The 15,920-nt window shown below is 46.1% G+C and overlaps 1 protein-coding gene across 10 annotated transcripts in view; it reads left to right on the plus strand.

The window, feature by feature from the left end:
• The window catches only part of Tanc1 (tetratricopeptide repeat, ankyrin repeat and coiled-coil containing 1), a 234,757-nt gene that overhangs the window by 154,881 nt on the left and 63,956 nt on the right, over window positions 1-15,920 (plus strand). For 6 of the 10 annotated variants that reach the window (XM_076928786.1, XM_034494295.2, XM_076928789.1 and 3 more), the window contains 2 exons: window positions 2,193-2,323; window positions 3,331-3,517. In XM_076928786.1, coding sequence (XP_076784901.1) covers window positions 2,193-2,323; window positions 3,331-3,517 — 318 coding nt within the window. Of the gene's footprint in view, window positions 1-2,192; window positions 2,324-3,330; window positions 3,518-11,104; window positions 11,241-11,350; window positions 11,509-15,920 lie in introns of those variants that run through there. The other 4 variants (XM_034494294.2, XM_034494296.2, XM_076928790.1 and 1 more) reach the window with 3 other exon arrangements.

Consider the following 15,920-nt stretch of genomic DNA (forward strand, 5'->3'; position numbering starts at 1 on the left):
TCTTGCTGTGAAGCCCTAGCTGTCCTGCATTTCCTATGTAGCCGAGGCTGGTTTCAATCCTACAACAACAGTCCTTTTCCTTCAGTTTAAGTACTGAGATTATATGCCTGCCCGACTTGTTGTTTTTAGATTTTTGTGGATTTCTCTTTTCTTGCATGAAAACTTGGGGTATCTATCTGCAGGTTCAGTGTAGAGGTTGCAGTGACTGTGCCAAGGAACAGTAATGTCCCTCTTCCATATACAGATCCTGCACAGGATCTAGAACTTTCAAATGAGTCCCAAGTGAGCCATAGGCTATGTTTGTCAACAGGGTAAATTTTGTAGCAGCCAAGCATGCATGTATAGCTGCTTTTGCCTCTATACCAGCTGCCAACAGGGTGGAGTTTCTGGCTTTTTCCCCAGAGTGTTTCAGGTTGAACCAGAAGCTAGACTTTCTGGGGCTGGGACATAGTCACAGTGGTGCAGCAGTGTGGAGATTGTTTTGGAAAGAAAGAGAGGTGTGGAGTAGAGAAGCTGCTGAGGTCTGCCCCTGCACCCATTTATTTCTCTTTCTATCTTCATCTCGTCCCCAGTCATCTTGCCACCTGAGATAAGAGCTGTCTAAGCCTGAAGCACACTGTAGAAGGGTGAGGTTTGGAGGATGAAGGTTGGGCGTGGGGGTTGAGGGGTAGAGGGAGAACCTATAGAACCTGTTTTCTGGATTCAGCCTTTGGGTGTGCCTGGGTTGTGTTGATTTGATTTGGTTTCCCCCCTCCTTTCCCAAGTGCCATCTCCCTTAAGAATTTGTGTGTGGTTTGAAGTCTCTAGTGGGAAGGGACTTTTTCTAGGGTTGTGGCAGGGGTGTGGCTCACCTGCCCTAGGGCGTTTCCCTTCACCTGTGTTGGAATGGGCCCACGGATATTATGAGTTTAACCCAAATGATCTGGAAACATCAGGGCTCTAGACACAGAACGGTCTCAACACTGTAGTTCTAGAGTGACTAAAAAAATATCTGCCTTGCAAACAGTCTTCATGCCCTGAACAGGGAGGTTTTCGAGAGCAGGCAGGTGGTGTGTACCTTTTTCTTTCATGATGATGTCACCAGCCTGGTCTCTCTCACAGCTGCCATTTTGGGTAGAGGGCATGGCAGAGTGTAGATCCATATGGTTTTCACAAACGTTTTGCCCACGTACACTTTGCAGTTGCTTACGAAAGATGAAGTTAGAGCTGAGCATGGTGGTGGTGATGTTAGCTCACAGCATGGCTGCTATCCGCCCTCATTCTCCTCCACTCCATCTGTCGATTTCCACATGTTGGCAAAAGAGGTTCAAGCATGTGTAGGTCTGGATGTCTTGACAAGTTGAAGCAAACAAAACATGGCGTAATTGTCTCGAGAGTCACAAACTGTTCTTGAGTTCCAGCTTCGGTAAGCATGGTTAGCTTCTGTATATAATCTCATCCCAACGGATGCCTTAAGTTGTGACAAAGGAGATAGAATAATGTCGAAAATAATTATTTGTCAGCCATAATTGACAAATCTAAGTGCCCTTGGGCTTAAGTAAATTTCAACATGAACATTCTCTCCAGTACAGAAATCCAGATGACTGGCCTGAGAGACACCATGCTTCCTATCCTCATTCGCAGTGTGCTAAGAATCTTTCTCATGTGCCATGAACAGCAGTGCGTTAGGTTCTGTCTCGTGATTTTTTCACTATCTCTGATTCAGGTGGATTCTTGTAACTGGCACCTGAGTGGGAACTGGGTTTTGAATCTCACTGCTGTGGAATATATGCCCATAGCTGTCCTCCCGCTCCTGGGTCTTTGCAGCATGCCATTTGGGTTTTAATGCTGGCCTCCTGCGGCATTGGGTATAGTGCTCTGTGAGGATAAGGTGAAGCAGAAACCCTTCTCGTGGTACCCTTTTCATGTGACATAGGAACTCGAATGCTATCAGATAATGACACGGGGAATCTTCTTTTTCAGATTAAATGTTTCACCTTTTGCATTTGGAGTTTCTCTGTGACTGTTTTCTCAACCTGTCACGGCCTCTTAATTAGAACATGCTGCCGGAGGACAGGCAGCACCGTTAAACTCGGCGCATCTTATAAGGGTGCACCAAAGTGCCAGACAGGCAGCTGGAGTGCAAGCTCATCCAGATGCAAGGCCAAAAGTCCCCAAACGGGTATCTTCATTGTTTTCTCTCTTTGTTCCAGAAGCAAAGGCCGATAATGAACCGAGCTGTTCACCAGCAGCTCAAGAACTGTTGACAAGGCTGGGATTTTTACTGGGAGAAGGGATCCCAAGCGCCACACACATAACCATCGAGGACAAAAATGAAGCCATGGTAATGCCAGAGGAAGAAAACTGCATTTCCTACCAGTGTGTGTGGGGGGAGGGGGGCTCACATTATTGTTTGGTCAAATGAGTTCTGGGCTCTTGTGCTTTGAAACTTGTTACAGCAGTTTGTTTCTGGGTCTCTGCAGGGGATGGTGGTGGAAATACTTAAGGACAAACAGAAGGGATCAGAACTTAAGAAAAATGTCCATATTAACCTTACAGCCATGGCCTAGAGAATATTGGCTGCATGTTGTCGTGTAATACGACTGCTTCTGTCTTGAGAGCTCTGTTCCTCTCAATAGACTGCTTTGTACGGTTTTCTGTGCTCCCTCAGCTGTTGGGGTTGGGGGGTTGGTAAGTCAGTGGGGTGAAGAGAATATTGATAGATGGGGTAGAGACAAAATGGGAGAGAAGCAAATGTTTCCTCCTTCAGGGAGGCACGCTCTGTCTCAGGGGACCCAGCCACCTCTGAGTGTGCAAGTGGCAGTGTGAAGGGCTGGAACTTCTGCCTCCCTCTGCCCAGGGTCTCTGTGAGGAGACCTGGCTGGCGGGAGGTATTGACAGAGACTGCAGTGGTCACCAGTCTCCTTTCCTGAGCACACAGCTCATAAATCTTCAGGAATAGAGTCAGGCTGCTGTGCTTGTGAAACATTATAGAAACTCGGTCCCCAGGTTTCCCGCACAGAGGTCAAATAACCCATTTGTCTTCTGCAGGCTTTAAATGAAAGGAAGTCTGCCTGTTGGCCATCTCTGCTTTATGAATTTGTGTTCCCACTGAAGTATTGCTAAGGCTGCCCTTTTAGTGAAACCTCAAAGGAGGCCACCAGAACAAAGACACAGCTCTTTTAGCATTTGGAAAATCGTGTCTGTCCCTATTTAGCTACAGAAGTTAAAAACACGTCTCCATTTGTCTCGTGTTGAAGTTTCATCATTTTGGCGTCCAAAACAAAACCATGTGTTGAAGCATACCGTGTAAGCCATGTTAACTCCTCCCTCCCTCCCTTCCCCTTGCAGTGCACAGCCCTGAGTCAAGGCATCAGCCCTTGCTCCACGCTGACAAGCAGCACCGCCTCTCCCAGCACCGATAGCCCCTGCTCAACCTTGAATAGCTGTGTCAGCAAGACGGCAGCCAACAAAAGTCCCTGTGAGACCATTAGCAGCCCCAGTTCCACCCTGGAAAGCAAGGACAGTGGGATTATAGGTAAGAAGCACTGCCTGGTAGTGTAATGGCTCGATGCACGACAGCCGGAACACTCATAGCCACCTCCTGAGTGGTCCATGAAGGTCAAACTGCAGACCCCGCCCTGCTCACTGCTCGGGGCTGCCTGCAGCCAAGAGAATGGATTTCAGCTTCTGTATTTCTCTCGATGTTTATTTTATATCGCTGCGCTTGTATTTTTTTTTCTTTGAAAAATCAAAAAGAAACATTATCTGACCTGTCCTGTGAAGTTACAAAAACCCTCCCACCTTCCTGGCATCAGGTTCCCTTAGGGCACCATAGCAGGGTAAAATGAAATCCCTGCATCTGAAGCAGTTTCACAGTCGAATCTCAAGGTTGTTCTCCCGCCTGATGACCTATAGGACCTGTGTTTTCTGAATGCTGCTTCTCATGGGATCTGGTCACTGTTTGAGGTCAGAGTTTTTGTTTTTGTTGTTGTTGTTTTGTTGGGTTTTTTTTTTCACAGGGGCCTGGGCACCTTTGGGAGACTGGACTGAAGCTGAAACCTGGGCCTTAGCTGGAGCTGCAGCCTCTGCCTTGGTTTGAACCTTGGGCTTTGGTTGGCAGAGCCTATGCCCCTTGGCCATGTAGCCTCAATTCCGCTTCCCGAGCTTGGGGTGAGCGATGAAAGCCAGGCAGCTGAGTTTGTGGCTGGGGCCCTTTGGCATCTTGGGCTTGATGGCCTGAGGCTTCACAAGGGCCTTGATGGCTTATGCGCATGCACTCACTGCCTTTGCATTGTTGGCCTGCATCTTCTTCAGGCCTTTCTTGTGCTTCGTGGCAAAGCACATGTTCCTCAGAAACTTGGGGTCAGCCCCCTTAAAACATTCGTATCTTTGTGACTAGGGTTTCTTGATGCCATTTCTGTGTCATTTGCGGGACTGGTTGTGTGTGGTGTGGTTCTTGGATTTTGCCCATGGCCGCACAATAACCTGCTGCTCCCGCAGCACCTGGGACTGGAAGAGTGAGGCCAGGGTTTTCTAAGAAAGCCTTCCTGGGCCTCATGGTAGCTGTGGTCCTGCTGAGGGTAAGAAGACTTAATTCTAACTGGCTTGAGCAATATTACATTAACTCCTTCACACACTTCCTTATCTAGAAAATCAAGGATTCAGGTTAATTCATTAGCCTGTAGACCCACTGTGCGATATTAGACTCCAGTGACTCTGACAGTGTTTGTTTCCATATCCCAGCCCTGACTGCTTGTTCGTGTGATCCGGCAGGTTTGCTCAGCTGTGTCTGAGTGGTGATCCAGCTTGTCTGCTTTCCGCCAGCAGACCAGTGCAGACGGGTGGGACTCCAAGGCATCACTCAAGCCTTCTGCACCTACAATTCTGTTGCTGTCACAGTGGGTCTCTTTTAAACAGTTCCTGGCTTTCCCTTTGCTGGGCTATGCCTCTGTCTTTAAGGGACCGTTGTGTGTCATTTTTCATCAGCTCTGTATCCACATTAATGCATAGTCAAATAGACCTCTGGACTCCGTGTTCTCCGGTCACTTGTGCTTCCATCCAAGTATAATTAAAAAACAACAACAAATCATGAGTTTATCTAGTTCATACTTTGAAGACATCCCCCCCAAGAGAGTACTGGGGTCAGGCTGTGGGTTCGCTTAGAGCTCTGCATGTATTGGGAAGGACTCAGCTTCAGCCAGGGGCATCTTCCACTGATTTCGGTGGGATCTGGAGTGTTACAGATCTGTTTTCTGTTGCACTTGTTGCAGTTTCAAAATGTAATCTACATATAATATTCACTCACTTAAACTGTCTGTTAACTCTTAGTATGTTCAAAACCATGTACCTGTCCTTAAAAGCTGGTCTTAGAACACTGTCACCATCACCACGAGCTATATTTCACCAGTCTGAAATCATCATTTTTCCCCACGTTTGCCAGGTCATGCTTAGGCATCAAACTGCGTGCTTCTGTCTGTGGTTGAGCTGATTTGGGGAATTCTGTATGAATGGAGGATTTACCGAAAATCCTTACTTATTTATCTTTTTTCCGGCTTCAAGGCCTTTCACTGAGCTGATCCAGCCAGTTGGCGTTCTCATCTACTCTGCTTCTGCTTTATGAATTCATTTCAACAAGCTCTTCCTGTGTTATAGCTTCTCTTGAGCTCTGTTTCTGCGCCCTCCTCAACAAGACAGGCCTTTGATTCGAATTCAGTGGTAACCACACAACTTCCTTAGCTCTTGAAATGCCATGTCCTTCGGAGAATTTAATCTCCCTTCAAGGATTTGGCCACTGCTACCGGACTTCTCATCTTTACTGTTAGTTCTAGGTTTGGCATTGTGTGTTTTAAAGGTGCCATTCAGGCTGGAGGTCAGACGTGTACAAGCGTGTTCAGGAACAGAACCACCGTCTGCCATTTGCTTTTCTCTCACTCAGGTGCAGTGCTGAAACTTTGAAACTGACTTATTTTGCAATGCGAGGTATCAGACACAGGCTCTGTACGTGTGAACCAAGCGAAATACAACTAAGCTACATTTCCAGCCCCTGCTAGCGTTTATACAGAAAAGCCAAGGTGCTCGCTTAGCTCTCTGCACTGCCAGTGAAAGCTGAAGTTGCCAGGAGGTTCTTAACTAACACTTGATTTACTGTAATCTCCCCTGATCTCTGCTGATCAGACTCCGTATTATATGCTCCTGTGGCACCACAGTGATTTCCTTCAGAGTACTTAGTAATTTTGGCTCCATGTGGATGGGGGCAGTGTTTTTCCAACTCTGGGTTCTTAGCCAAGTGCCAGGAAGAAGATATTGAGGAAAGAGATGCTGCCACTCTGCAGTGGCACTGAGGCAGGAAATGTGTAGCTGCTTTATAAAGACTACTCGGGATTTTGATTTTGAGTTGGTTCATTAAAACTTTTAATATCATGGTGTCTTAAGCTCAGAGGACCGTTTATGTCATCCACAGTGCCCTTTGCTTTTTGGTCAATATGTTTCCTTAACTTGGCTATGCATGAAGAGCCAAAAGTATTGACCTGAAAGTGGGAAGGTGAGAGGGGGTTAGCAGTCTCTTGTGGGGGATGGGAGACCCCAGTTCCTGGGGAACCAGGCTTGCACTGCATAGGCCAAGGCCCTCAGTAGATGAGAGAAGCTGTGCTGATGGCGGCATGTCTCTGTTCTCTCCTATGTGACCTGTGGCACTAAAGTCTGTTGCCAAGGTGTGGTAGGGAGGAGAAGGAATAGATGCAAGAATTTCCTCTCTGGGCTGACTTGAGCTGCAGGTATTTGAAGAGGCCAGAGTGGTGGGTCCAGAGGGGAGGAGCAGTCTCCTCCTGCAATCTCTGTAAGCTGTACAGGTTCCCAAGCCCGAGCTGACAGGTATGGGTGCTGTATTTGTGGCTCTGTGATTGCCGGGGTGCGACGTGTTTTCTTTGTTCTGAAGAAGTTGTTGAGTTTATGAACTGCAGCCTGTGGTCCCAGTTCTTGGGGATTATAGGTGTTTAAGAAAGTAAAAGACTTAAGAACGCTGAACGCTGTGATCTTAGTGGGTGGAAATGAAGGTGGAATGAACCCTCTTTTCCCACCTCGGGAGCCCTGGCAGCACAGTTGTAGAATGTGGAGAGGATCCATGTTCCAAATTACACACGACCTGGAGGAGAGGGGAACCAGCTTTTTTTGTTTTTAACTTTCCACTTTAAGTAGGGGTAGCCTTTTGAACCAGGGCAGCCAGCATTGAATGGCAAAGACTGTGTGGTGGGGCTGGCTGCGTAAGACACAGGCCTCCTCGGTATTGTGTGCTTGGGGCAGCACAGGGCTCAAAGCAGTGTTCTGAGCACAGTTTAGTCAGGGCATTAGGGGACATTTCAAAAAGTGCCAACCTGTCCTTGAGAATTCCTCAGCCTCCTCTTCCTACTTCGGCTGGTTTCCAGCATGCTGATCACACTTAACCCGAATCGCTCTGCCTAGCAGACACAGGGAGAGGAAGCTTGTGCAGCCACATGCCCAGGCAGCTTCCTCAGATATCACAGGTACCGTGTCTGCATTGGGTTTCCACAGTTTAGCAAGGGGCCAGTGGCCATTAGAACACACCGGGCCCCTTTCCAATCCTTGCTCTGGGAGACCAGGGCTTAATGAACTTCCCTGCCCCTTTTCAACTTTGTCATGTGATCTAGAAGGAAGCCCTGCTTTATCCTATTTCAAGAGGTTCAGGTTCTCCCCGATGTTAAAGTCTTTAGAAGTGCAATGATTCTGTCATGTAGACATACTGGCTAAACCGCTGGGATTAACTGCATTCTCTACGAGAGCCTTTATTTATTTTAAAGAAAAGTTTTTCTGGCACTTACCCTTTACTTACTGAAACCATCGGCATTACCTGGATGTGAGTGTCTGATTTTCAAATTTGCAATGTGAAAACCTGCTAAATGTGAACCCAGCTGTACCAGTCACAGTGAAAACAATTTTTAGTCACTTGCTTTAAAAGAAAAGCTTTTATAAAGAAATAGGCTTCAAAGGTGTTTCCTCTATGCCTGAGAAAACTGTTTTCTTACTGACAGTCCTTTAAGTTGCTTCCAACTGTTACAAATGGAATTGTAATCTGTGTTAATCCTACTTTAGAGGGAAAAGCCTATATATATTCATTTGAATAATAAATACAGAATGTATTATATATATGGTAATGCAATATATATAAACTAATCTGAGCTTCAAAAAATTTCTAGCAATACTGTGTTTTAAAGCATGTGCTGAATTGTAATTGTTTGATTTTTATGTCCAAATGATGATAAATATTTTAAGTGTACATACTTTTTTCCAGAAAATATATTTTTCACTTAGGAAGTCAAGATAGACTCATTGAGGAGAAGAAATACAAATTAATCCTGGCCTTTCTACCAGAATTTCATTCATACAAATATGTGGTGAATTAGTTAATCTGCTTTCCAGTGGGTTTGCTGTGCCTTGACTAGCCCAATGGCTGAAGACTTCTAGACACCCACCCACTGCAGAAGGCACACACTTCCCCTTCAGTAATCGGGAGTTAACATCTTTTAAAATCTATATTTCATCTCTGCTACCCAAGACCCAATGGGGGAATGGCCCCTGGGGCCACTTTCCTAGAATCTTACATGTTGGTGGACCGTTAAGTCTGTTTTTCTTGCTCCTCCATCATGGTGATTCTTTTCTCCTTCCCCTTTCTCCATCTCCCTGCCCAGCCATTGGCTGTACAGCAATTCATTATTACCAATCAAAGGCAGCTGGGGGCAGGGACCCTCAGTGTCTGGATTCAAGGACTGATTTAAGACAAAACATTAGAACCAATTCCCAACATAAATATATACATATGTGTATGTCCATGTGTGCGTGTGTGTATGCCTGTATGTATGTATGTGTATGTTCATGTGTGCGTGTGTGTATGTATGTATGTATATGTCCATGTGTGTGTATGCCTGTATGTATGTATGTTTGTATGTATGTGTATGTTTATGTGTGCGTGTGTGTATGCCTGTATGCCTGTATGTATGTATGTGTCCATGTGTGTATGTATGTATGTGTGTATGTGTATGTCCATGTGTACATGTGTGTATGCCTGTATGTATATGTCCATGTGTGCATGTGTGCATGCCTGTATGTATGTATGTACGTGTCCATGTATGCATGTGTGTATGTATGCCTCTATGTATGTATGTGTATGTATATGTCCATGTGTGCATGTGTGCATGCCTGTATGTATGTATGTACGTGTCCATGTGTGCATGTGTGTATGTATGCCTCTATGTATGTATGTGTATGTATATGTCCATGTGTGTGTGTATGCCTCTATGTATGTGTGTGTGTGTGTGTGTGTGTGTGTGTATGATGTGCCTGTGGATATATGTGCTACAGTGTTGGTGTGGCAGTCAGAAGACAACTTAATGGAGTCACTTTCCTGCTTCTGTCTTTATGGGGTTGCAGGGATCAACCTTAGGCTGCCAGGTTTGTGTAGCAAGTAAGCTGTCTCACTTGCCCCAAGACTTAAAAACAAACAAACAAACAAACCATACCACATCACATTATAAAGATTCTTCCTCTTAATTAATAGTAGATATACTAGGCAGAAGGATTTCAAGTTAAGCATTAGACACTCTGGCTGAGGGTGGGGCTGTTCAAAGCCTCTTCCCTTCCATTCCCTTCTTCACTGTGTACTTTGGCCTGTCCAGGTTCTCAGTTGCCTGAGTATTTTGCAGCATCCTGCACTTGTTGCTTTTGAGAGATGATGTTGAGGAAACGCCAGGAAGACTGGAGGGCTCGGTGCCATGGTCCTGTTTGTTCCCCAACTCTGTGTGTCTCTCCCAGATGGTATGTCAGCTCTGTGCAGTCCCCACCTCCATCCCCCATCTGGACCACAGGATCTACCACATCCCAGGCAGTGCAGTTGTAGTCGCTGAATACCAGTCTTAGCTCTTTGTCTGTTTCTCTCCCTTTGCTTTCCTGGGATGCCGATATTTGTCCCCCTTTCTCCCTCATTTAGAAATGGGGAGCACGTGTAAGCTTTGATGGGAATACTTTCATGGAAACACTTCTCTTACGAGAATGGCTCGTGCTAAGCCGTGGGGTCCCTGGGCCGTACCTCGCTTCCGCCGGCCCGGTGGGATGTGCTAACATTTGCTTCTGTGAACAGTTGCTTAGAACAATAAGAAGTCATCGTGGACTGACTTTTATCTTGTGTTGACTCTCTGCCTCCTCCCAGAGTTATGAAATGAAAGTGATTCTGGAGGTAGCCCTTAGTCTGTTCATTTCTGTGACTCTGTATCTCCAGGGGGTGATCAGATACAGTAATTTAATTGTACTTTCTTTTCATTTTCAACTCATAAGTCCCACCCTTTTGATTTTATACTACTGCTGCCCTGCTGCACCTGTATTGCCCCCCACCCCGACCCCCAAATTAGAATGCTTTGAAATTGATTTGGTAATAACTATTTAGAATGTTTCAAATCTGTGTTAATAGTCATTTTGCTACATTGCCTGCAATTTAAAAATCATCGTTAATTATAGAAGCCTTTTAAAATCTCCTGGGTAGAGAAGGGAAGTTTGTCTTTACATTTATGATTTGGTGACATAGTAAATATGGGGAGAAATCCTTGGTGGTTCCAGCCAGCAGCATCTGCACTGACAGCAGTCACTCTGGGTGTTTGGGTCTTTCAGGCTGTTCTGTTTGTACTGTCAGACATGTATGGGTACCTGCTGTGTGCCAGGAACATGTTTGCTCAGTATTGGGACAATAAAAAGTAAGGCACAGAATCTATTTTCAAAACTGTCTCCTTATGGGACTATGAAATCATTCGTTCTGACACCGGCTGAGTGGACTTCTCTCCCATGAAAGGTGTTTGCTCTAGGTGTATAATAATACCAACCACTGTTTGCTGAGAGCCCTTTTCAAAGGAGTCCGGAGCTTTGGGGCATCACTTGAGTGTGCCAAAAGCTCCATTGGGGATGCAGTCCATGTATAGATTTTCAGAGCATTACCAAAGCACTGTGTAACTTGTAGAAAAAGTCACATCCAGGTCTTTAGACTTTTTCCAGAGACTTTCCTTACCAGGCCAGATCTAATTGTGGCAGTGTTCTCCTTGAGAGAGGCGGGTCCAGTCCTCTCCCTCCCACAGTGCCCTGGCTGCAGCCATTCCTTCAGGTATTTCCACAATTGAAAGGTCTGATTGAATGTACCTGAGAACTGCGGCTGGGTCCCTGGCCTTGCTGCATGTTGTGGCAAAGCATACCTTGCGCAATTCGGGGTGAGTACTGAGCTGGAGATCTGGTACAGAGACCTGGCTGTCACAATCCAGTGCACAGGGTTCCCAGCACAACACCCAAAGGGCAGGGCTAGCCAGAAGTGCCAGGCTGCCATTCTGGGGCTGTACAGGAGGAGAAGCCAGACAGTCCCTGGAGCTGAAGGTTTCCAGGGCCCCATCCAGGCCTTCCCTCTGGCAGGACGGGTAGCTTGCATTCTTCCTAGGGCACCTTCTCCTTGCTGAACTAATAGATACTAGGAGCTGGGAGCAGGTGAGCCAGGAACTATTGTTATGTGTGGTCTTTGCTAGTGTGTAGTGGGGTTGGCCTGGGGCTGGGGATTCGAGAGATGTAAAGTCCTGCATACCTGGCCAGAAAGATGATGCCACAAAGAATTGAGCTACGCAGCCATTGCCTTTGTGCTCTGGAATCTATCCTGAGCAACTGTTGGTATGAGGTGTTGGTCCAGTTTGTCTGTCTGGGGACCTAGAGAATTGCTACAGTGCTGCCTTGACTTGGAGCTGCCTTGACTCTCAGCCTCAGAGTTCCTTTGCTGGATTGAAGTGTTATCTCAGGAGTGGTCAGTGACCTTCCTTTGGTCAGGACAAGGAAGGTGCTAAAAGGGCTGGATGTCTCTTTTTAGCCCATTTCTTCCCTTCTTCATAGCCATTATCTTCCTTTCCTCTTTGATTTTTAATCCGTTGCTGTAATGTTCTAACTTTGAAGCTCTTCCCTGCATGTATTGAACAGATGTTCCAATGCTGCTTTATTTGTCTTGGGTTGTCCGGGAAGGGGAAAGAATCGTTGTGCTAATAATTTAAGAGGCACTTTAACCGTGACCTCCTATTTAAATGTTTCCAACCCCAGGGAAGGGCTGCGGAGGCTCTCAGTGTCTCCGACTGTGAATGTGGAGAATGACTGACAGCCTATGCGGTGCTCAAAGAGAACTGTAATTTCTGTTTTAGAATATTTCTCATTTATAATGTATATTTTTGGGGTATGTGCTTTATAGTAAATAAACTAGAGCAGTATATGTACATATTTTATCAATGCACCAGGCTACATGTCCCAGATTTTTGTGTGGCAGGATCAGAACTGAATTCTGAGGCATGTGAGACTTCAGGAGTTGTGGGGCTTTCCTGTCAGTGAGGATGGTGTGGGAAGTGAGTGAGCTAAGAACTGACAAGGGCTTGGAGCAGAGCCTGGCACACTATAAGTAAGTAAGCCCTGTTATGCCGGGCATGTCAACCACGGTAGTAGGCATGTTATTTCTTAAGGATACTCATTACTTAATTGCTCCTGAAGGGATAGGCAGTGCTCATTCAGAGATGTGTGTGTGAACCAGGAGTTTTCTTTGAGGGTGCGAGTCAGACAAAGGAGATGAGACCAGACAGAAGATGGAAGTCAGGATCCTGCGGTTTTCCTTGCTTTCGCGTGGTCAGAGAGTGATGCTAAGTTCCCAGTGGGAAAAGAGGATCAGGGTTGCATGAGTTTATGTCTGTAAGATGGACATGCATCCCCGTGCCATGTGCTTGGAGAATCCACAGTGCTAGTTCTCAAAGGGTGGAGACCTGGTTGGATCCCAAAGCATTTGTGTTTAAGGTACTGTTGTTCTAGGTGTATGTCCATATATACACCCTTCCTCTGAGCCCATCTTTCCTCTGTAGCTCAAGGAGGATTCCACTGCTATGTGCAGCCTAAGCTTGGCCAATGGGCTAGGCATGGCTTTGCATTGTGATCTGTCTAATTTTCTTAACTCTTTCAAACCCACAGTGTGATTTAGGTCCTAGTGAGATACTTGGCTCTGGACCTACACTGTTTTTGTTTGTTTGTTTGTTTTGTTTTCTGATTCAATTTTAAGTGTGCCTCCAACATAGAAGCTGAGATTAGGCGAAGATGGTTGAAGCCGAGGAGAGACAGTTACCTTTACCCACTACATTAGTGACTGAGTGGATGACCCAATGACAGCAAACCCTCCCGTAGCCACAGCCACCTATGCAGCCCCTCCCACATACCTAGCTTGGGCAAGCCAGGGAGGTCTTGCAAACGCATTGCTTGCACAGAAAAGGGAGCTGGTATTGGATGTACCACTAGCGCTCTCCAAGCCTGTCCCTGACTTTGTAGAGTGGGGTGGGCTCCTGATCTGGGCACCTCTTCCTGGTTGTCATGAGGATCCTTGTTGTGTGTGTGCCTTAGTATCTCAGGAAGGTATGTAGTCTGTAGTGAGCAGCCTGAGGCACTGTTTACCACATTGTGGGCACAGTCTAGCCTGACAGGAACGTGGGCCCATGTGCCTATGTCCATGGTGGAAGAGTGGGTTCAGACAAGGTGGGCGATGAAGACAGGCTTTTGTCAGCAGAGGCTGCCATCTCTGCCAGCTGCCAATGGAATTCTGGAAATGGTGGAATTGTGAGTGCTTAGACGATTTCAAATTCTCCCTTTTCTTGTGCGTGTGGGAGGGAGATGTCAAACAATATTTAGAAATAACTTTAACATTTTCATTTTGAATTTGTATATGTCTGCGTACATGTCACATATGTTCCAGTGTCCACAGAGGCCAGAGGCATCAGATCCTTCGAAGGTGGGAGTCACAGGCAGTTAGTTGTGAGCTACCTGATGGGGGCGTGGCAGTGACACTCGCCTCAGATCCTCTGGAAGAGCAGCAAATGCTCTTAAGTACTGAGCCATCTCTCCAAACCATTCTGTAGAGAGTTGGGTTTTTTTTTTTTATAAAGTCTTTATGTTTAAGCTGTTGTCCTAGTTGTGTGTGACTGTGTATGCACACATACTCTCCAAGGTGACTATGTTAATCACCTAAAAAGGAGTTTATGATGCTGTCCGCCTGGAATATTTTTGCAACAGTATACTATTTATTATGAGAGTCAGCTTTCTCTCTCTTTAGAAATCATTACCTGTCCTATGAGGTGTGCTTCTTGTGTACAAGGAAAATGGAATCACTGGCCTTTCTTTGCCCCACTGGTTTGCTTCAGGGTCTTCCTTAGTGGTAGCTGAGCTGAGCTAAGAGTCCACTGCCTGCAGTTTGTGTAGTATGGCAATCCCACTGGGCTTCAAGAGTCTCAGGGCTCTCAGTGCCCTGCTGAGTGTGGCCAGTGGACTGCCTTTTCTCATCACAGTCTCCTGCTGACGAGTCCCAGCCTTTTCTAGCCTCCCTTTCAAGTGGCTAGCTCAGAGTGTAGCTCAGCAGCAGAGTATTTCCCCAAGATGTGCAGGGTCTCAGATATGACAGACAGAACCACAAGATAAAAAGCAATAGAATGACTACTCTCTGCTGGAGAATGTCAACGGCTCAGGGACATCTTCTCTCATCCACTTTTCTTTCTCTCACCACCAGGACTTGAGGGTTTCCACCCATCACATCCTGCACACCACGTAAAGCCCTGTCCCTCCCTGTGAGAATTAAGCCTTCAGCCTGTTCTGCCACCAAGGAGCCCAGGCTTTTCCAGATGTCCCCAGCTGCTTCTTAGAACCCTGAGGCTGCAAGTCTGCTGTGTTGTCACTTGTCACAAGAAGTGGGGTGATCTAGGTTCTTCTTCCTCCTCTTAGGGTCATAGTTAGAGTTGAGATACTTATTGAAGAACACATGGTACTGAGGGATTTCACCCTGAGATGTATCTTTTTTTTTAAAGGACAAGTGCCACCAATAAAATAGCCATGACAGGGAAACCAAGCAAGCGTGTCACCACCACCCACCCCACCCTCCTGTCTGGACATTCCATTCCCCTTTTATCTCACTGTCATTTAGATGCTGGAGCAGCCTTGCAAACTTAACTCATTATAAGATGGCTCAGGAAAAGCACTCAGAATTCCAAATACTGGATTTAAAACAACTTGTTTTATGGGACTGGTTGCATTTTTATGCTTTTAACTTATTAACAGAGTTACTATTAATAATGAATTCCCATAAATAAACAATAAACTCATTAATAAGTTAAGCCGTTCCTGTAAGGCATTAGCAGCCTCTGGCACATAGCAGACCTCCAGTGAATGTCAGCTGCTGCTACAAATCCGCAGCAGCCTTTCCACAACGGGAAGAGTCACCACGCCTGCTCTGCTTACGTGTAAACCGGCCATTTCAAAACACAGTGAAGGCTGGCTTGATTCCAGAAAGATGGAGGCATGGGGTGTTGCTGCCAGCGCATGCAGGAATGTTGGAATCATAGTCTTGGTTTCCCACAAGTTGAAACAGACCCCACTCATACTGGCTTTTTTTTTTTTTTTTTCTGGATAGGCATGAGGCCAGTGGTCCTGAGCAGGTAACAGTGAGGTCACTATACAGTGCCTGCTGCAGTTGGAACTGAAATATTAATTGCTCATTCATTTATTCATACATGCATGTATTCATTTCAGCAAATATTAACTGAGCACTTACCATGCCCCGCCCCCCACTGCTCTGTCCAGAAATGGAGAGGGTCAACTTCAGGCAGGTACACTACAAAGGTTCCCATATGTCAAAAGGGCTTATATATAGGAAGAAACTAGAGAACAGTGTGTCCAGGCTGCAGCAACAAGGTGTCCTGGGTGTGGCCACAGCAAGGAAATCGTTTGTCTGCTAAACCTTCAAGATCATTTCAAAACTGAAGCCATTCAGTCCTTTTGGTCCTAGATATGAGAGTCTCCAGGCTAATTACCAGTTGCTGATACAGTGTGCTCTTCACAGTGTGTGG

This window comes from Arvicanthis niloticus, chromosome 2 (genome assembly GCF_011762505.2).
Source record: "Arvicanthis niloticus isolate mArvNil1 chromosome 2, mArvNil1.pat.X, whole genome shotgun sequence".
Classification (NCBI taxonomy): domain Eukaryota; kingdom Metazoa; phylum Chordata; class Mammalia; order Rodentia; family Muridae; genus Arvicanthis; species Arvicanthis niloticus.